The sequence below is a fragment of the Melitaea cinxia genome, chromosome 4 (assembly GCF_905220565.1).
Source record: "Melitaea cinxia chromosome 4, ilMelCinx1.1, whole genome shotgun sequence".
Taxonomy (NCBI): domain Eukaryota; kingdom Metazoa; phylum Arthropoda; class Insecta; order Lepidoptera; family Nymphalidae; genus Melitaea; species Melitaea cinxia.
The window spans coordinates 8,777,556-8,799,873 of NC_059397.1; the positions used below are offsets into that span (position 1 = coordinate 8,777,556).

At 33.9% G+C, this 22,318-nt stretch overlaps 2 protein-coding genes across 2 annotated transcripts in view; one reads left to right on the plus strand and one right to left on the minus strand.

The window, feature by feature from the left end:
• Window positions 1-15,120, minus strand: part of LOC123670127 (tyrosine-protein kinase Btk29A) — a 38,484-nt gene extending 23,364 nt beyond the window's left edge. Inside the window, exons 1-5 of the mRNA XM_045603632.1 lie at window positions 14,915-15,120; window positions 14,425-14,579; window positions 6,867-7,001; window positions 5,376-5,469; window positions 2,462-2,650 (exon numbers count right to left, since the gene is read on the minus strand). Of these exons, the coding sequence (XP_045459588.1) occupies window positions 2,462-2,650; window positions 5,376-5,469; window positions 6,867-7,001; window positions 14,425-14,574 (568 nt within the window). The 5' untranslated portion in view covers window positions 14,575-14,579; window positions 14,915-15,120. The remainder of the gene's footprint in view (window positions 1-2,461; window positions 2,651-5,375; window positions 5,470-6,866; window positions 7,002-14,424; window positions 14,580-14,914) is intronic.
• Window positions 15,121-18,400: 3,280 nt separating this feature from the next.
• Window positions 18,401-21,461, plus strand: LOC123669861 (mediator of RNA polymerase II transcription subunit 7). Its single transcript, XM_045603387.1, has 3 exons — window positions 18,401-18,683; window positions 18,758-19,026; window positions 21,170-21,461. The coding sequence occupies exons 1-3, from the start codon at window positions 18,495-18,497 to the stop codon at window positions 21,372-21,374; spliced, it is 663 nt and encodes a 220-aa protein (XP_045459343.1). The 5' UTR covers window positions 18,401-18,494; the 3' UTR covers window positions 21,375-21,461.
• The last annotated feature ends 857 nt before the right edge of the window (window positions 21,462-22,318 follow it).

Below are 22,318 nucleotides of genomic sequence, written 5' to 3' on the forward strand. Positions count from 1 at the left end.
GTAAAATAAAATAAATCAAAAAAAATAATAATAATAATTCAAACTATTATTTATTTAATGAAACAACTTTTTTCGGATTTTATCGCGGTTTATTATTATCTTTTGATTCCCGACGTTTCGGATACTTTACAGCAACCATGGTCACGGGGGGACTGAGGTGTCAGACGTCCCAACGTTACAAAGTTATTCGAAACTATTAAGTGAAATAAAAAACATGTGTCTTCATTTATTTTTGTCGACAGTATAAAATTACATAAATAATTTAAAAAAAAGTTTACTAGTAATATTTTCGTTTTAAAAACGTCATATTATACAGTCGTGTGACTGATATTACGTCAATTCCGTTATATATTTTTCTTACGGTTTTAGTCTCACATTTTTCTCAGTTCGGTCGCCCAGCCAAATGTCAAGTCTGCCGTAAGGAACTTCGTTCCAAATTTTCTTTTAATAACGATTGCGTGATATTAAATTTAAAAACTGTAACTTAAGCAATATCTTTAAAAAAGTAAGGAATATACGATAGCGATTTTTTCCAAAAAAAAAAAATACTCATTGGTTGAAACTATTTGGAAGCCATTATAGGTACTCGTAATGCAAGCGGTTATGCATTACGAGTAGTTGCGCATTACTCCCTCATAAAATAAAATCATTTCCTATCCGACCAAAAGTAGTTCATTAACTCTTAAGAGGCTCCCCCTTCTCAATGACCTTGAGCATTTAGACTTTGCCACACCCCACCCACCCGCACTTCACCTGATCAGTATTACGCAAAGGTTATTAAACTCGGCCATCTACCGGCTCTAGCTTGTACTACTTAGGACATGCGATTGATCCGTTTCCTAGAGCAAGAGCTTGCGTACAAGTTGTGATCATCCATAATTATTATTTAATTTTCTTCTTGTCGTGTCGATCATTTAGGCTATAAAATTATATTAATTACTAGTTGTTACTTGTAGTTCAGTTCGCAGTTATAAAATAAATAAATTTCTAAAATAAAAGTAGCCTAAGTTACTCCTTACTATATCAGCTATCTGCCAGTGAAAGTTCCGTCAGAATCGGTCTAGCCGTTTCAGAGATTAGGCGGAACAAACAGACATACAGACAGACAAAAATTGTCAAAATGCTATTTTTGTGTAAGTATCGTGTATACATCCATATGAATTTAGTAAAAAGCGGTTATTTTAACATTAAAAGCAGCCGCTCCAATTTTATTTGTATAGATATACTAAATTTATATTTTATTCTATTATCGGCTCGGTGAAGATCGACTTTAGGTTCGGATCTTAGACCACAAGCTAAGCAGCTTTACATTTAAACAGCTCAAAATTAATAATTTTAATTATTCGCAATTTGTTCGTTTTTTAGAACAATTGTATAATTTAAATGTGTGCTCTCACAATTATTAGGTATTAACTAATTGTAAAATTTCTTTGGTCAGCTGTTATTTAAAAATAATGGGAGTTTATGTATTTTATGAAACGTTTTCGTTTTTTCACATTATTTATGATGATTTAGTGCAAAATATTTCGTGTCATCTTTAACGGACAGTGTCAAGACCTAAGGAAGTAAGACAATAATAAAAAACCTATTTTTCCAAATTTTTTTTAAATTTTTCATAGTATTTCTAAATTACATCCTAAATGACATTTAAATTTTCATACAAACAGATTTTCATACAAAAATAATGTCCACTTCATGTTTTGCCGCTTAAGGGTAAAAAAAAGCCAATCTAAAAAAATGTCTACTCAATTAATATTTACAATGATACAATCACTTTATGTTACATGTACTTATTATATTACATAATTATAGTTCATCAGCGTTTTTTAAATAAATCTTTGGCTATGTGTTTTTTACATATAAACAACTTATTAAATAAAGAATAATCGATTGGGGAATAATGTAAAGAACATTTTGTGCCGTTTTGCGACTAATGCAGTTTTAAGATTAACGGCCGTTTTCAATAATCTATCTGGTTTTGCCTACTAGCGACACAATTTGTATGGAGTTTACGTCAAAATTCTATATCTAGTAAGCAAATTCAAAGATAGATAGAATATTGAAACTGACCGTTAAACAATAGAAATAAAAATAATTGTAGATCAAGCTTAATAGCTTTAATAGTACTACAGGAATGATTCCTGTAGTATTATTAAAGCTGGCCACCTTACCACAGGAATACAACACCACAAGCTAGGCCCTCTCCCAGTAAATGTTTTTGTGATTAAAAATAGCATACAGATTAGTATATTTTTTTATATAAAGTCTTCCCCGTGTCATATCTCGTCAGGCTAAGCAAAGAATCCCTATACTCCTCTTTCACTAGGAATGTATTTTATGAAGAATCCATACACTGTCACATAGTCCACGTGAGTTTTGTTTTCGGTTTCGGTTTCACAGCCAAAAATCCGTTTCGGTCGGACAAAAAAATAAATATAATATATAAACGTAATTCACTCACGTATATCGTTTTTGTTGTTCGTAGGTTCGTGTTCCTGGAGGATGAGCTCGAGGTCGGGCTCCGGTAGTGGCCAGATGGAGGCGAGGGCGCAGCCCGGCGCCGAGCGGCGCTCCGCGTCGCAGCACGCCCAGCGGCGCGCCGACCACACCTCGGGGTGGTAGCGGGCACGGCGAGTGTTCGATATACACACTGTTACAACGTGACAAGATTACGTTAAAAATATGGACAACTACATGTGACACTAAACTACTACTACTACTACTACTACTACGATGACTACTAATGAGTCGTGGTCGGGGTATTTCTGACTCTGGGATGCTCATCCTAGCGGGACCGTTAAGATTTTAGTATTAAATTTACCAAAAAGTATGATATTGATAATGACATAATTTTTGTGTTTTTTTATACAAAATGTTTTACTCTCAATGGCTATCAATGGGATGAAATTTTTTATGAAAGCACGTCACCAACATCATTATACCTACGTCTATACAAATATTTGTCCAATGAAATTGCCAATTGAAACCCTAACTCGTATCCGTAAATTAAGAAAAAAAAAACAAATATTATATTTTTTGTGATATTATTTTTTTTATAGATTATACGAGTACTATAATAGTAAATAGTTAGAATAATTTGTAATGATAAAACAACTCTCCTTTATCACTGCTTAATAAACAGACTACTATTATATGAATGATAAGAAGAAAATTAAAACCTAACCTAAGACTAAAGAAAAAATTATGCGATATATTAATACTCACAAACACCGCGAGGCGTGTTTTCCATGTCAATAACTGGATACACTACAACTAGTAAGCGGGTGCGTTCGAGCGACAAGCCTGATTGCAATATTGTCGAAACCGCAATATATTACGAGTGTTACAATGAGAAGGCACTCGCGAATGGGAGTTACTTGAAAGTCAATACTGTTTGATATTGACAAATACTTGACGAAATCATACGAGTCCCTTTGATTGAATATCAGAGTGTTCGACAAATCTCTACATACACAAATGAAAACATAATGTAAATGTTTAAGAATAAGAGACCGCGCATTGGTGTAGCGGTCACAGCGCTGCCTGTGTCGTCGCCGCTTGTTGAGTCGGTCCCCGCTCATGGCAAAAATTTGTATAGGCCATAAAGGTTTGCAGTAGCCTGGTCATTTGTACTCGTGTATTGTCTGTGTATGTGAGCCCGAAACCGACACAGCGGTAGATCCTAGTGTGGGGTCGTTAGGTGAAAGTCGATTATTTATTTATTTAATTAGATTATACCTAAAATCCTAAAGGTCTATGGATTATTCTAAGAGAATTCTAAAGGGTCGTTAGGTGAAAGTCGATTATTTATTTATTTAATTATACCTAAAATCTTAAAGGTCTGTGGATTATTCTAAGAGAATTCTAAAGGTTGTTTATCTTAGATACCTGTATCTGAGAATTTCATACACTTTTTACATTTTGACATAATGCGTTATAGTAATAATAAAAAGCATTTTAAATATCGCTTCATCCTGTAATATCCCACTGCTGGGCATAGGCCTCTTTCCCTCCCAGGCCTTTGGAGCCCAGGCCCCAGACTTAGGTCTGGGACCTGGGCTCCAAGGGGAGGAGTTGCTGGACTTCTACTGGGCGCGTCCCCCGGGTGGCGGATAGGGGAAACCGCCTGCGGTTTCACGACTGCGGGTGGTAGGGGTCTTCGGATCCCCGCGGACCAAAACCAGACGATGCGCTCCGGGTCCCGCTCTGGTCTAGTACTGGGGTGGTCCTGCGAGCGCGGGTGTGTTGGCGCGGAGGCGCGGCTGTGGGTGTGGCGCTGAGACGGCGCGGTGACGTGGGGGTCGGTCCTTCCTTCCCCCACGCGGAGGACGGGGTGGGCGGGTTCGCTCGCCCGCCCTAAGGCGTGCGAGGGCGCTCTCTCGCGCCGAGGCTGCGGTCGGCTGGAGGGCCTTGACTGCGGCCACCCTGGCCTTTGTCGGCTTCATCGGGCCGACATTGTCCGCCCCGGGCTAGGTGCCTGGTGTCCCGCAACGCCGGGCTAGGCCTGGGGTGCCGGGGCGGCGCGGGATTGTACCCACCGGCGCAATGCGGGCGGGGGGTGTCCCCCTGCCCGCGGGGGGGGCCACGCGGGCGATGGGTCGGGGGATTCGTCGTCCGACTTGCACGGTCCCCCCAAGGAGGGGAGGGCGCGCTTCGTGTTCGAGTGCGTCCTCCGAGGTGCTTTGCACCGCGGTGGGCCCGAAAGGGCAGGCGCCGGCGGGGTTGCGAAAGAGCTGAACAGCGTCCTTGTGACCCCGCCACATTGGCGTACGGCAGAACACACGTGGCGGTTTTTATTCAGTAAGAGTCTGAATCCCCTCCGAGCCCCCCCTACCGGAGGGTGTCCATGAAGGATTTTCCCCACGTAAAAAAAAAAAAAAAAAAAAAAAAAAAAAAAAAAAAAAAAAAAAAAAATAGGCCTCTTTCCCTGTGTAGGAGAAGGATCGGAGCTTAATCCACCACGCTACTCAAAAGCGGGTAGGCGGATATATTATTCACTATGAGTAACGATCACTATTAGGTGAACATGATAACAACCGGAACTGACGGCTCTTAAGGTGCTCTCCGAGGCACGGTGCCTGCAAGGACTGCACAAACACCCAGGCCACGGCAAACATCTGTATGGCCAATACAAATGTTTGTCATGTGCGGGGATTGAACCCGGAACCACCAACGCAACAGCTACAAACCAGTGCTGTGACCGTTGCGCCAACGGGTCGTCAAGTACATGAAATTTTTTAAAGTATATTAAAAGAATTGAATTAATACCTATATTTTTTTTAACCAACTCAATTTTTTTTCTTCAGTTGATAAATATTTATCGTAAGTATTATAAAGACGTTTGAAAATATTTAAATAAATGAAAAAACCCTCACATTTTCTAATTTCGTGGATCCAGTTCAATCTTTCACTATGCTCTCGTGCCGCAAGATACAAGGTGTAGTCCGTGTTCTGTTCCGTGTAGCCCACCTGGAAACGTTCTGTATCATTTGCTACTTTTTATCTCAATATTAATTATATAAATTAACATACGAATACACAAATAAATATAATTATTACATTACATAAATATAATATAACTTTTGAAAAATTTACTTTTGAGGCCACAACGCGTTACACCCAAGGTGTTTTTTACAACTAGAAATGAGACGAAAAAACTTCAATGCAATCTCAACATAATATGTACTTTAAATGTGATTTTTAATGGGAGACATTAAATAGTTGAAGAACATTTCAGGTAAATTGTTAATATAGAAAATATGTATGTTATACGGAACAGGCTATAGATTCACACCTTGGATCACATCAGACCAGAGAGAGGTTAACTGAGAGTTGTAAAGAGCTTCAATTCAAAATAAAACTCGGGTGTCGAATACTTATGCCTAATAAAAACTTAATTAGTGAATCCAGATCCACAATTAATTAATTTACAAAAACAAAAGTGGTACTACATTTTTCAGTTGAGAATACGGATGCCGGTAGAGCAAGCATTTATATATAAAGTGATTTTATATATGGAGTAATTGTGAGATTTTTTTCTAAAAAGGGAGGCAAACATCTTAACCTTAGCGTATTAATATATATACTAGTCCAGTCAGTATAGTCATATATATAGTAGCCCAGTCTATAGTCAGAATTATAAGTTTGAACATTAAAGATCTGTTGTCAAAGACTATACTTCTTCTATAAAATATTAATTAATTATTTATTGATTATTTTATATTTTTTGATTTTATTGAATTGTATAAATTATCTGTTAAATTTAATGTTATTTGTTTACAAAAATCTATAGATAGAGATAGAATTTGTGATCAACTTAACTAACGCACTGGGTTACTGTAATGTTAGTTTTAAGTTTTTTATGCATAAATAAATAAATATAAAAAAAATAACAATAAACAAAAGAGTATATATGCGTGTGTGTCAAATACATGATAGTGTGTGTAATGTTTTTTTTTTTATTATTGATTTATGTATTTTTTATGCATAATTAAAAAAAAAATATTAGCATTCTGCACTCCTTCCCTATATAAACTATTAGTCTCCGAAATTTAATACTCCTCCGTTCACGCAATTTTCGTAAAAAGGGGTAGGTACAAAGTTATTGCTTTTATAGGTATAGATGATAATGATGATGCTTCTCTCTGATATTCTAGAATTAATTTATATTTTCATTTTAGCAGAAGTATTTGTAAAACAATAATATCTTTACTTCGTGAAGCTAGACAAAGCTTAAAAAGAATTCGACGTCAATAAAGAGTGTAACAGTTATATGTAGACAAGCATAACAGTGTAAACCGGGAACGTCGCAAAACAAAAAGCATCTCATATGTGAGCGATGCGTCATGACATTTTAAATACGTTACCTGGAACGGATACCTGTAGGCAGGACTCTTTTCGTTGTCGCCTATATACAGTATTTGCTTAGTGAGCTCTCCTAGCTGTGCTTGTTCCACCGTATGAATGGCGTCTGTTGGTATACGCCCGCGTTCTTTACGTTTCTAAAACAAAGATATTTTTAAAGGATGTTACAAGAATGATTCATATCACACTTTCAACTTGTTCTCGTTTTATATTACATCACATAGTAGAATAAAATTATGCTTATATTGGTTTTAATTTTTGCGGTAACAAATCTGTGTCTCATTTAATTTAACTACTATTTAAGTTAAATAACAAAACTGAAAAGTTAAGCAAATAAAATGAAATTATTAAACAGAAATTCAACCATTTTATATGTAATCGTTCGAAAATCTATATAAAATTTTAATTTCACCCATTTAAAGTATCACGAAATCCTTACTGACTCACTAATCTATTAACGTACCACTCGATCGTATAACTAATTGTATTACTCTGTAAAGATTAAAGCAATTCCATTTTTATTTTTAATCGCAAATATGAATAGGATTAAAACTATTTTGTTATTAATTCAACGAACGACATAATGCCAGCAAAGGTTTATTGATTTATTCGATACTAAAAAAATAAAAACTGGACAAGCGCGAGTCGGACTCGCGCACCGAGGGTTCCGTACAAACAAAATGATTAAAAATATGTTTATTATATGATGTAACTAAAAATTAATGCTTTCGGCAATTTTTCCTATATCTGTGCTATAAGACGTTGCTCCCTACCAAATTTCAAGATTCTGAGTTCACAAGAAGTACCCAGTGGTTTTGATTCCCTTGCGAGTGTCGAAAATTTACAGCATAAACGGCTGTATCTTTTAATTGCGTTGGCTTAGAAGTTTGATTTTTTCACAGCTCTAAGGGAAAGTAGGCTAAGAAAGCTATAGCCCTTATTTGGGATGGATAATAATTTAAAAAAGCCTACGATTTCAGCTCCAATTATTGCATAACTTTATCAGTATAATAAAAAGGGTAATTATCTGGGGTAGATATCTGGGTAAAATACGTGCATTTCACACAAAACAAACGCAGTAAAATCGAAAAAACTTTAATCTTTTTTAACCGACTTAAAAAAATGAGGAGGTTATTCAATTCGACCGTATATATTTTTTTTATGTATGTTCGGGTATAACTCCTTCCTTTATGAACCGATTTTGATAATTTTGATAAATTTTCTTTTTTTGTTGGAAAGGAGATGTTTCTAGTTTGGTACCATGATAAGGAAATCAGGATCTGATGATGAGATTCCAGCGAAATCGAGGGAAACTCAAAAATCCGCATAACTGCTGTACCGATTTTGATGATTTTTAATTTAATCGAAAGCCATGTGGTCACATTTAAATTTCATCAAGATCTGATTACAACTTTTGGAGTAATCTTTGATAATGCGTTAAATACGCATTATCAAATCTTGACTATTATATCAAATCTTGACTATTATATCAAATCTTGACTATTTTTTCGTCTACCTACGTTGTATTACTTGTCGATATAATTGAAGTCGGTTTTTCTTCGTTTGCCTGCAAACACAATTATTTACTATCAAATCTGTCCACTACAATTAAATCTATTAGTACCTGGGTGACCGGGTTTAGCTCGGTATTTTTATTATTATTACTCCGTATTTTATTGTATTACTAAATAATAATGATAAAATGTAAATACTATTTTTCGATTTTACAGACATAATAATAAAAAATAAGAACTGGCTATTTAAATAAAAAATAACGAGTGCAATAAGAAGAAAAAAAAAGGAAAAATAATAATCGATCTGGAAATTTCAGGATTTAAAACGTGATCTTTTTGGTCGATCGCGACCGGCCGATTTTCCCATCCGAGCTATTACAACTTTATTAACAAATGCGAAATTTACCTTCGTATTCTAACGATATTGTAGCCATTTATTCATTGTCTAAAAACTGGGATAAAATGACATTTTCTAAAAATGAATCCTAGCTAGATTTATTTATCTCCCCCGAAATCACCTGCATACTAAATTTCATGAAAATCGTTGGAGCCGTTTCCGATTCTATTTCTATATCTTTATACAAGAATTGCTCGTTTAATAGTATTAGGTAGATTATTGTATAATTACGTCAAATAAAATGTCTTTCATCACGATCATATATGTAGGTACAAATTTATTTTTTGACATTTTTACTCTTTGATTTATTAATTAAAAAATAATACAATTATGGGAGTACATTACGTGACACATTTTTCCTGAAAATATACTTTGCGTAATGTATGTCGCATTCGCAACGTGGAAATAACTAAGCGAATACATTGTCACTAAAGCTGTTCGTTGAACGCAGATTAATATATAGTTTAGTTATGCATGATAGTACCTATATAAAAAATTAATCAAAGGCTGCATTGATAACAATCTAAGGAGAAATTAATATGTTGGCACACTAGCTTTGTGCTTTTGCTAAAGTTCCGACGGTACTTTAATAATCCACCTGACCTGGAGACTAAATTAAATGAAAATGAAATAATTTATCCTGTAAAATCCAACAGCTTACACATACATATTTAAATTAGTTCATTCATAACAACAAAACAAATGTCCTGTTTGTATCGTTGATTAAAACAACAACACACAACAGTGTTACAATTTTAAAGGTTCACATTATTTTGATTGAAGCAAGTTGACTGTAAACGACATGAAATCAACGTGGCAATCTGATCACTCTTCGTTCAATTGGAGTAATAGATACTGAGAGGATTTCCTATTGGATATACTCGCTTTGATTGCGACGCTCCGGTTGACGATTTAACTGCAGAGGAATAAAGTCCTAAATTGATTGGCGACATTATGTGTAAATATATGATTTTATAAAATGTACATTGTTTTATGTTACCGCTGTGACAATTTTTAAAGAAAGTGAAACGGTATTTCCGTCTACTTTTAAAAGACTTTTTAACTTAGCAACTTATCAAACTGATACAATTTAATAATAAGTTGCTTATTTATAAATATTTTTATCGTGTTCAATTTTTAACGTTTTCACTGAAATTTTCTAGACTTATAACTGAAGTTCAATAAATATAATATACACATTTTTCCTCTGCCATTATTTTGAACTCCGTTTTTTAGGGTGATAGCGCTAAGCTTTTTCCCACATAGGTATTAACTATGCCCATGATAGCACTCATCGAGAGCTATAACAATCAATCAAAATACCCATTTTTCAAAAAATGAGGCTTAACCCCCTATTCCCTCTGGCCCTTTAATTGATACATTTTTAAAATAAAAATGCATAGTAACCAGTTCAAACATTGTATTATTTGATAAACAGTAGTTGAAAGAATACGAGAAACGAAGTTCTTTAGACCACTAACAAAAACCCCAGAGACAAAAGTCAATAATTGTGTTTGCAGGCAAACGAAAAATAACCGACTTCAATTATATCGACAAGTAATACAACGTAGGTAGACGAAAAATTTGTCAAGTAAATACGCATTATCAAAGATTACTCCAAAAGTTGTAACCAGATCTCGATGAAATTTAAATGTGACCACATGCAAACATCGGCTATCGATTAAATTAAAAATTATCAAAATCGGTATACCTGGTAAAAATGTATGCGGATTTTCGAGTTTCCTTCGATTTTTCTGGGATCCCGTCATCAGACCCTGGTTTCCTTATCATGGTACTAAATCAGGGATATCTCCTTTCCAACAAAAACGAATTATCAAAATCGGTTCATAAACGACGAAGTTATCCTCGAACATACACACACACACATATATATATATATATATATATATATATATATATATATATATATATATATATACACATACACTGTCGAATTGAGTAACCTCCTCCTTTTTGAAGTCAGTTAAAAAGAACAGTCATATGCATAGTGTCACTTCAATGTTTAAACCACATGCAGTGAAAACTTAGTGAGAAGAATGTAGTTGCCATGGAGAGAGCCCTTTACAAACAATTAGTACGACGCGGAGGGCTCTTCATTTTAACGCTTGTTGAGGGATCGCAGAGACCGCGGCGTGACTGTACATACATTAAAGAAAGAGAGTTGCGCGCCCTTTATTATAGTAAGTGATGGAGGAGTGCAATACAGTGCACTTACGATGTGCGAAAATAATTTTGAAAAATTTTCAAATAGGTATACGAAAAATCTACAATACTCAGATAAATTTTATTGTATGTCAAATATAACATATGAAATAATAATTACTCTTAAATTTTCGCTTTACAAACATTAAAGCAAGTCTTCAAATTATTATTTTTTAACCGACTTCAAAAAAAAGGCGGTTACTCAATTCGACCGTATATATATTTTTGTATGTTCGAGGATAACTTCATCGTTTATGAACCGATTTTGATAATTCTTTTTTTGTTGGAAAGGAGATATCCCTGGTTTGGTACCATGCTAAGGAAACCAGGGTCTGATAAAGAGATCCCAGAGAAATCGAGGGAAACTCTCGAAAATCTGCATACCTTTTTACTGGGTGTACCAGTTTTAATGATTTTTAATTTAATCGAAAGCCGATGTTTATCATGTGGTCACATTTAAATTTCATCGAGATGTGATTACAACTTTTGGAGTAATCTTTGATAATGCGTATTTACTTGACTATTTTTTCATCTACCTACGTTGTATTATTTGTCAATATAGTTGAAGTCGGTTTTTTTCGATTGCCTGCAAACACAATTATAAAATTATAATAGTATGTTGTATCTCATCGATAATGCCGAAAATAATAGACGCAAAGTAACAAATTATAAAGGAGAAGTAAAAACATTAACCGAGTTGAGACATTCATTAAATATATAAATATAAACCAAAAATAAGAAAAAGAAACGTGGTATGGCAGTATCAAAAATTGTACACATTATCATACATCGAAAGTGCTTAATAAGGTAAAAGACAATTAACCTATCATTTAAATCGCCAGCATATAGCGCTATCTTTTAAAAATAATCTTCAAATACCTAAGAAATGAAAAATTAACACTGAAATAACGCACAACACGATCAATTAAACTCAAAATACCGGGACCATTTACGGAATCTATCTATCTGTCGGAATCATTGCGTGGGTTGATGCTTGATTACGTTGAAATGCTAAATCCATGCTTTTAGACGATTACTAATTTTATGTAAAGCAATCTAATGTATGGTCTCAAAAAAGATGCGTTTGATTTTTGGGAAATTTAAATATCGTTACCGTTTAAAACGAGCGTCGGCCAGTCGAACGACGGCTTGCGGTGCAGGACTGCCGGGTGCCGATCCGGATAGAAGACACACCCAAATCGCGCATGCGTCCCCTAACCCTCTTTAGTATTATTAGAAATCCTCTCTACATTTCTCAAATCTCGTTTTATACTTACACTTTTAAAGATATTGTTTTTCTTATAGAATATAGGCTTAGATTTAAAACACGTATTCGTCAGTTACTTCTGACATTTAAAAACCGAGAATAACGAGGATGAAAATATGTTATTTAAATAAATAAAAAAATTACGATTAATAGGCGATGCTAATTAGTTATGGAACAAAATCTGTGCAAGTTTAAATTAGTTACTATTTTATTAACATACAAAAGTTCATATTGAGAGCATAATACACTTACCTATTAAATATCCAAATTCATCTTGCAATCCTGAACAGCATTAAAAAAAGTTTTTGTCAATATAACTTACAGAACAGTACAATATTATCAAAGAGTGAAAACAACAAATTTGTTAAGCAATTTAAATGTTTACTAAATTTTGGTTCACCTTCAATATGACAGTACCTACTTAACAATTAATTATTTTCCAAAAACCTGAATTATTTGTAGAATAAACAATTTGTATTGATAAATAATTTCAAAATAATTAAATATTCTCCGATGGTTCTTATATTTAAACAAACAAATAAATTTTTAAATCTGAGTGTACGCTGACCAAGCTGTGACAAGGTTTCAAAAACATTAACTAAATTAAAGTATGAATAACTTGTGTAAGCAAGTAAAGATTATGGTACATGTATGACATGATACAGGTACCATACAGGATATGGCATTAACAATAACATATATTTTGGATAATAACTAGATGGAGGCAATTTGAAATTATTTAAAACCAAATTTCAACGTAATATCATGTATGATATGTGTATGATATGATGATATCTCACTTCAGCCTATCGCAATCCACTGCTGGACATAGTCCTCCACAAGTTCGCATCATTTTTGGAGCGAACTCATGTGTTTTGCCCATAGTCACCACGCTAGGCAGGCAGATTGGTGACCGCAGTGCTGGCTTTGTCGTACCAAAGACGCTACTGCCCGTCTTTGATAAGATATGATGCAAGAAAAAATTAGTTATTGTATCTTCATTTTCATAGTGCTTACCAACACGTGAAGATCATCAAAATTCAAGGTTATTTAAATTATTATGTAACAATAAACAAAAACAAACAATCTAACTCTGCTTTACATTTCTTTTAATAGTAATGCATACAGTGAAATAAATACTACAAAAAAAAAAAAAAAATAAATAAATTACAAGAAGCTTTTTAACAATAATGTAGTAGTAATTTTAAATTTATTTATAAAATACTTTCTTCAACTATGTTGTAATAATCATATTTTGGTTAATACCATTTATCAGTTTAGTCATTAAAAAAATCTCAAATTTAAATTGTTGTGTACAAAAAACATAAAAATGGTACTAGGTAAACTGTTTTTGGTTTTGTAATGTAATTTTAGCATTCTTTTAAGATATTATTTGAAACATAATGTGAGAAGCAGGAATTCATTTCAGTGAAAGTAAAAAATTCATTCGTAAGTACAATAACAATAAAATTATTTTCATAAGTTCTTAATGAGTGAAAAGTTTTAGCGCCATTCAATTTATGGACATTATTTATCATACATTCTATAAAACCTTTGTAATAGTGTGCATATCTGATATAAAGTACATTAACTACTACCAAGAGGGAAGAAAAAAATTGATTATCATATAAATATTTTATTGTAATTTTATGTGACGTTTGCAAAATAATCTATACTTTCTTTGCACTAGTGAAATCTTGTAATTCAAATTAACAATAATTATTCCTACAACACTTTTTATTTGTAATATTAATGTCATCGTTTACTATATATATTTTTATGTACCTAATTGTGTTTTGGAAAAAGCAATGAAAGTTATTTCTCATTTTAATGATAATTTTTTTTTTTGTTATTAAAAATTAATGTGAGAACTGGTACAGTGAATTTTGTTTAACAAATTTTAAACTTATTCTTTAAATTATTTATAAAAATTGTAATGAACATGGTATCAATTGATTACACCAGAAAACAATTTTTTAAATTATCTTGTTTAAATTTCCTGTGAAAAACCAAAATTAGGATCAATGTATTTAGCAAAATATAAGTATGTTTATAGACAAACATACAATTTTAATAATGGTACTTGAATAGAAGAAAATGGCAAAATAACGTGTTTTTGTACATAGAAATTAGTGTTAAATAAGAGAAACATAACTTACTTGGCCATCAGTGTCATAGTAAATAAGTGATTTTCTTGTAAGAACAAAACAGCGTTCCTTGTAGTTTACAGGGGTGAATATCTTCTTATTCTGAGAACGTTTTATCATAAAAGCCTGTCGGATTACTTCGTCGTCTTCAGTAGAAGCCATTATTTCTATTAACAAAAAAAAATATGTTTAAGTAAATTTCAAGATTTCGTTTTGAAACAAATGTAGTATTATAAAAGTGTACTTCAATTATGCAGTTAAAGTTATAAATGTATAATCCAGAAAATGAGTAAACATCAATAAACGAATAAACTGAAGACTAGTCAAAAAAATTAAATTATACCAAACAATAATATATAATATAGCTATAATTATTTTCTGAAGTACTTTATTTAAAAGGTTGTATCTACTCAAATAATCAACAAAAACATGTAAACCGGTGAATAATAGTAAATACTAAAACATGTAATGACAACTTTGATAAAACAATACAAATACGTACTAATATTAAAAGTTTATCATTATGCACTACACACTAGTATAGATTTAGACAAATCTGTAATAGTACGTAAAATAACTTGTTATCTCAATTTTACAGCAATATGTTTATAATGTTACATATAATTATGCTTTTTAAAATATTTTTTGTGTATTTCCCAAAGTTATTCACATCAGAAAACACGTATAGACAAGACCAAGACGGCTATTATTCGTGAATTGTCAAATGTACAGCTGTCTATCTGCGTCCAAGGATATGAAACTCAAAATAAAAAAGCAGTCCAAACTCCAAAGCACAAAAGTAATAATTTTCCCAACTTTTACCACAGCTTAACATTTATATATATAAATTTTTGCGATGGTAAGTGAAATTAAAATCTTATACTAAAAAGCTAAGTCTGAGTTGTGTATAAAAAAATTACATGTCAATAACTTTTTAGCCCAAAAGCCTGAAACTTCGTTATCGGGCGCTTGTAGTTTGAAAAGTTATAATATTATATATTAATTAATTTCACGGAATAAGAAAAAGTAGTTTTTTCTATTTCATGATAATGCAGAATATTGATAAAATTTTAATGTTTATTGCCTATTAGTAGTTTATGCAACTGTCATGTAATGAAGGGTATTAATTAAAACACGAGTGTGAGTTTATGAAACGAGCGCAGCGAGTTTCATAATAGTAACGAGTGCACTTGGCCACCACCACCAACGGGTCCCCTTTCGGTGTGTGAAAGGTCTGAATCTCGTCGTTCTGTCCCTCGTCCTCGACTGCGTCCACGAAGCCTGACGTGATGTTGTATGCAGCCATATATCTTCCCGACATGTTGCCCTTGATGACTTGCCGGGTGTCGTTATTATAAATGGCTGCTTCGGCTTCTTCGAGTTCCACCTCCAGCAACTTTTCATGGTTGTACTGGTAGGTCTGCATGATTTTCTTGCATATGGCCAGGCTTACCTCGTGGTTAGCATTTGTTATGGCCAGGAACTCGATCAGAGCATTTTCCGCATGCTGTAGTGGTGTGGATGCTGGTCGAAGTCTGGGTGGTGTTACTTGCCCCATGTCGGCCCTCGTTCGAGTGGCTGATGGTGCTTGAGAGTACCTCGGACTTTCGTCCTTGGTAAATCTGCTTATTGCTTTCATTTGCAGCTCACTCGTTTCCGCCAATTTTGGGGAAAGGTGGGACAGTCGTTTACCTCTTTTGGGGGAGATGGTAGCCTGGACGAACTTTGCTATCGCCATCAGTCGGGGCTTCGCCTTTTGAGTATTATCTTCGGGGTCGCGTCGTCCCTCCATTTTCTTTTTCGCCTCAGCCTTTTGTTGCAGTCGCTCCGAGCCACTGAGAGCAGTCTCCTCGAGAGTCGGCCATGCAGGGGGTGAAAGTGGTTGTGATCTGGGCTTTAAGTAGCCCAGATCCTCCCCCCTGTCCTCATAGGCTATGATTTGGTGGTGTCTTGACGCTAGTAGGCAGCCGTATCTATCCGATACGCCACCTCTATCGTAACCAACTCTCATAGAGTCCACGCTGACAGTCCACGCTGACAATAATTTATTTATAATAATTGTTCAAATTTTGGATGGTACAATTTTGAAAGTTAATGTTAATTATTGATCCAGCAGCTGTAGCGGTCGCGGGGCAAGCAGTAGAGCTCGTAGACGGAGTCGGAATAAGTTATTATATTCTTTTTCATATAATTTTCTAGATTTTTCTGGCAAAAGATTGTGAGTTAATTTTGTTGCCAATTCTAGAATATCCGGAGGCGTACAAATATCATCGTCGCTATCCATTTTTAACTTTTAATTTATTAAATTAAATTTACGCGTACGTGTATTGTCCCAGTGATTTTGCCGCCATTAAAATCTAACCAATGAGAGCGCAGCTGCGCGCATGCGCGCGATGTTATAATGAGATTTTACGATATCGATGTGGATACTATACCATCATGTGAAATTGCTTAAATTGAGTGTTTTGTTGTCTGCGCTATAACAGTAGTAAATTAGTAATTATAAGTCATTAGTCAAGTATTGGAAACATAAGTAGAATGTTACAACATTAGTGTAGATAAAGTTTATTATATCATTGGATTATAGCCATCAAAATATAATAGTCCCGTTTTGACATTTTAGAAAGACCCTAAAATGTAACTGGGAGCGAAACTGTAAGATATAATAAAAGAATTATTAATTACATAGTGTTTTTAAAAAGTACCTACATTCATTTTTTGGTGCATTAAATAATATCATAGAATATATTGCAATATTCTTTTCACGCTTACTTTATAGTAGCGTGCAATTTCTAATTACGAAACGTCTCAAAATCAGTTACGTTCTCAGTCTTTTTTTTAATACTAGCAAAGAGTATATACTATGCAAACGTAAATACTAGTGTTGAAACTAGAATATTTTTATTAAATATAATATAAGCTTCTTGACCACGATCTATACTATACAACAAGGGCGGGTTCCACCTAAAGCCGACAACGCCATCGATCACGACCGCTGAAACTGCCGTTCCACTAACGCAAATAACGCCGCGGGCGAGGCGAATTTTAGATATTTGGGCGCTGTCAGGTGTCAGCTGTGTGCTCGCAATGTGGTGGTATGGTGATAACATGCAGCTGTATGGGTTGTGAGTAAATATTTCGCATGGGTTGGAACAAAATTTAACTAAACATGGATTGTTTTCTAATGTTTACGCGAATTTTACTCATTTAATGAAACAACTTTTTTCGGATTTTATCGCGGTTTATTATTATCTTTTGATTCCCGACGTTTCGGATGCTTTACAGCAACCATGGTCACGGGAGGACTGAGGTGTCAGACGTCCCAACGTTACAAAGTTATTCGAAACTACCCGACATACATCAATATCTCATATAGTCCTATCTACGCAGAATGTGCTAATTGAGTCTTTAATCTGTGGTGATCAGTCCTCCCGTGACCATGGTTGCTGTAAAGTATCCGAAACGTCGGGAATCAAAAGATAATAATAAACCGCGATAAAATCCGAAAAAAGTTGTTTCATTAAATAAACATGGATTTCTGAATTTATCGTTGCGTTATTGTCGAATCGAATGAGAGATAACTTTCACAATTTTACTTTGATAGTTGTTGTTTTTTAAATTCTCGCCACGTTTTGTTGAAAGCCAACTTTGATCCACCTACATTTTGTGGACGAAGTGGGCGAACAGTGACGTCATCTATGACGACGAGCGATCGCTCGCGACCACCGCAGGCCTCAGGTGGAACGATACAAAGTTGATAGACATACTACATAGGCTTTACGGTCGTTGCGGTTGCTTAGTGGAAGGCAGCCCAAGTGAACATTTAGAGTGAACTGAGCAGAGTATAAATGAGAAAATCTTTATTTGCCTTTTCTTAAAATTTCTTCAGTTAGCTATCTTTTTATCTCAATCTTTCTTACTTTCATCTTTTTTAATACTTCTACTTTTTTCTTCATTACTAGCTTGGCTCGTACCCACGCATGTACCAAATGACTTTAAGAAATTGACGTATCGTATCGGTGATACAAGTGTCATATTTTATTATTAAACAACACGTCTGTAGTGGAAAATCATTAATCATAATGTCTTCAGAAACAACCCAAGTTAGCTCCTTACCATTGCCTCCTTTGCAATATATAAATTTCTATACTGACGAAAATGTACGAAGAAACAGAGCACCTTTGGCACCAAGACCGATTCATGACTCCTACCAAATGTTTGGTCACACGTTTAATGCAGATGATACAATTATTAGATCCCTAGAAAGCCAGGTAAGCTTAAGGTCCGTACCTTTTCATACAACTTTTTCTATTTTTCAAGCTATTTTAACAGATTGGTTTTACAGGGTTTTCGACGCCTTTATCCAATGCATTTTGAAAGAAGACGAGAGTTAAAAAAACTGAACCACTCGTTGTTGGCAAATTTCTTGGACCTGTTAGACTTGCTGGTTCACTGTCCTGACTCACCTAAAAGAGCAGAAAAAGTAGAAGATCTTAGTTTATTATTTATACACATACATCATTTGTTAAACGAATTCAGACCACATCAGGCGAGAGAAACATTGAGGGTAATGATGGAATTGCAAAAGCGTCAAAGAGTAGAAACAGCAATGAGGTAAATATTTTATTTGGTAAATGTATAATTATTGTTTAAATTTATTCATTATTACTTAGTTAGTAAAATTTGTAGCAAAGAAAACTGTTCTATTAAGGTTCATGCTAAGAATGCAAAAGTAAGAACGTTTGTATAATTTAGCAAATTATCAATACGATTTATTTCAAAGGAACTATAATTTTTTTAAACTTATTAAAGTAATCTGTAGGTATAATTAGTAATAAACAACAACATTCAAACAAACATCCATACGTCTAAGCATTTATATTTACAGTAGTTGCTACTATAGGTAAAAGAAAATTTGTTTTAATTTTATGGGTTGTACTTGATTGGGTACACTCAGAAGCGGCTGTAGCGTCTATTCAATGAATATTGTGGCACCTACATGACAATTCTGCATGTTTTCGGCTACAAAGGAAAAGGAGAAATTTAGTTGCATGTCAGAATCTACAAAGGAAAAGGAGAACTTTAGTTGCATGTCAGAATTGACACATAGTTTTTGGGCAATTAAAACATTATAACAAGATAGGTGTAGATGCTCTAAATATTTTGTGTAAAGTATGTATTACATCTGTCCAAAATTTGTAATTGAGTATGCACAGATGTTGGTTATTGTAAATTTGACAGTATTATCTTCTTAACCAAATTCAAAAAGGAGAAGGTATCATTTCACTTGGTATTTTTTTTATGTATATACACCGATTACATCAAGATTTTTGATCCGATTTACATGTTTCTTTTTTGGTTGATGCACAATAGTTGCCATTTGGTCCCATAAAAAATTAATTCAATTTCACTCATTACTTTTTATTTTATGAGCATTTTTGTTGACTTGGACTAAGTCATTTTCATAAGACTGTTTATATGTACTCCGACTACATAAAGATTTCTGATCCGATTCCTTTGATTCTTTTTTTGTTTGATGTGGAATAATTACTATTCGGTCCAATAAAAATTTGATTTAGTTGGACCCAGTAGTTTTCATTTTATAAGCAGTTTTGTTCACTTGGACAATGTAATATTTACAATACTTGCTTTAAGTCAGTGTCAAGCCAAATGTAAAACTTGACGTGACTTTGCCTAGAACAGAACAAAACAACCCAAACATAGTAGGAATTTCTTTACAGTAATTTACCAGTATTCATTCAAGCTGTTTATAATGCTAGGCTTTATTTTGTTCACCGACTTTTAAACTATCAGTAGGTAGCATATAAATTATAGTATTTTACTAGCTGTGCTCGCAACTTCGTCCACATGGAATTGAACATAGTAGTTATTGCTTATTGCTCCTTATTATATTAGCTATCTGCCAGTGAAAGTTCTGTCAAAATCGGTCTAGATGTTACAGAAATTAGCTGGAACAAACAGATATACAAAAATGGTAAAAAATGTTATTTTGGCATATGTACCGTGTTTACATCCAATATGCATTTAGTAAAAAACGGTTATTTTAACATTACAAACAGACACTCCAATTTTATTTATTTGTATAGATTAAAGGTTGTAAGTAGGTCTGACGGGTTTCAAATTGAATCTTTATTAAGTTATTAGCGTGATATAGTTTGACTCTGAAATAGTATTATATTTTTCCTAGACATTTTCTCTTAGGTATACCGTTATATGTTTACTTCAGCATATACTTTTTTTTTTATATTATAAATGTTATACTGGATTAATGTATGCTTTTGAAATAAATAAATACAGTAGAGATGAAAATGGACAACAGTTTAGTCTGATACTGGGTATTTAGTAAAACATCGAAATTTCTGGCAGAATATTGACGTTAAGTGCATCGCATGAAGCACACTTACGTGGGCAGTTATTTTTGGTGAATAGCCAATGCTAAACGTTACCCAAATTTAAGAAAGTTTGCCAAACTCTACCTTTCAGCAAAGGTGCAGTTGTTTACAGCCAGACTTTTTTCTGATGTTGGCCTTATTTACCAAGACAAACAAAACCGCTTTCTACCTCTGAATTCAGAGAAATTAGTATTCATTCACCATAATTTGCCCTTTGTGAAGTACGAGTACTAGGTAATTCATTTTCTAGGTTGTAGATTTATGTTGTGATTACTGATTGTATTTATTAGAAATATATTAAAATTTAACAATTTAAAGTATTAAAAAATTTTTTTTCCTTTCAGATTTCAAAAGCATTTGGATAAAGTTCAAGATATTTTACAAAACGCCCTTCAGAGTTTGCCAGATCAAAATGATATTGAATCTAACTTTAAAGTACCCACAGAGATCTTAGAACATATGGATTGTAGTCAAAGTGATAATGGCAATCAAGACCCTTGTAATGAGTTGGATAGAATTATGTGTAATGTAGTTGATAATATGAGATAAAATGTTCATTAAGTACTAAAGTAATTAATGTATTATTACCTACTTTGTATCATGTCATGAAATATAAAATTATATTTTATAATAAAATAAATTTTATTTTAATAATTGTGTTTGCTTGCAAACGAAAAAACCCGACATCAATTACATCGACAAGTAAAACAACAAGGTTGGATAGAGCTGCTCGCGTCTGTAGGATTTACCACCTTCTCCTAGGCCCTCCGTGTCCCCTGGGTGGTGCTAAATGAGTAGCAACGCCGAGCAACAGGCGGCGGTAAATTTATTTATTTTATCTACACTAATGTTGTTACATTCTACTTATGTTTCCAATACTTGACTTATAATTACTACTGTTATAGCGCAGACAACAAAACACTCAATTTAAGCAATTTCACATGATGGTATAATATCCACATCGATATCGTAAAATCTCATTATAACATCGCGCGCATGCGCGCAGCTGCGCTCTCATTGGTTAGATTTTAATGGCGGCAAAATCACTGGGACAATACACGTACGCGTGAATTTAATTTAATAAATTAAAAGTTAAAAATGGATAGCGACGATGATATTTGTACGCCTCCGGATATTCTAGAATTGGCAATAAAATTAACTCACAATCTTTTGCCAGAAAAATCTAGAAAATTATATGAAAAAGAATATAATAACTTATTCCGACTCCGTCTACGAGCTCTACTGCTTGCCCCGCGACCGCTACAGCTGCTGGATCAATAATTAACATTAACTTTCAAAATTGTACCATCCAAAATTTGAACAATTATTATAAATAAACTATTGTCAGCTTTTACTCTTGTTGTTTGATTAATTGCATTAGTGAAGATAAAGTAGTGTATGCAACTGCATATAACACGGGTATTAAAACACTCGTTACTATTATGAAACTCGCTGCGCTCGTTTCATAAACTCACACTCGTGTTTTAATACCC

Bases quoted from the DNA above. Each gene is read 5' to 3' on its own strand.
- LOC123669861 (XM_045603387.1), top strand. From the start codon at position 18,495: ATGTCTTCAGAAACAACCCAAGTTAGCTCCTTACCATTGCCTCCTTTG. The intron at 18,684-18,757 runs GTAAGCTTAAGG...TTGGTTTTACAG, and splicing joins TTAGATCCCTAGAAAGCCAG to GGTTTTCGACGCCTTTATCC. The intron at 19,027-21,169 runs GTAAATATTTTA...TTTTCCTTTCAG, and splicing joins AGAGTAGAAACAGCAATGAG to ATTTCAAAAGCATTTGGATA.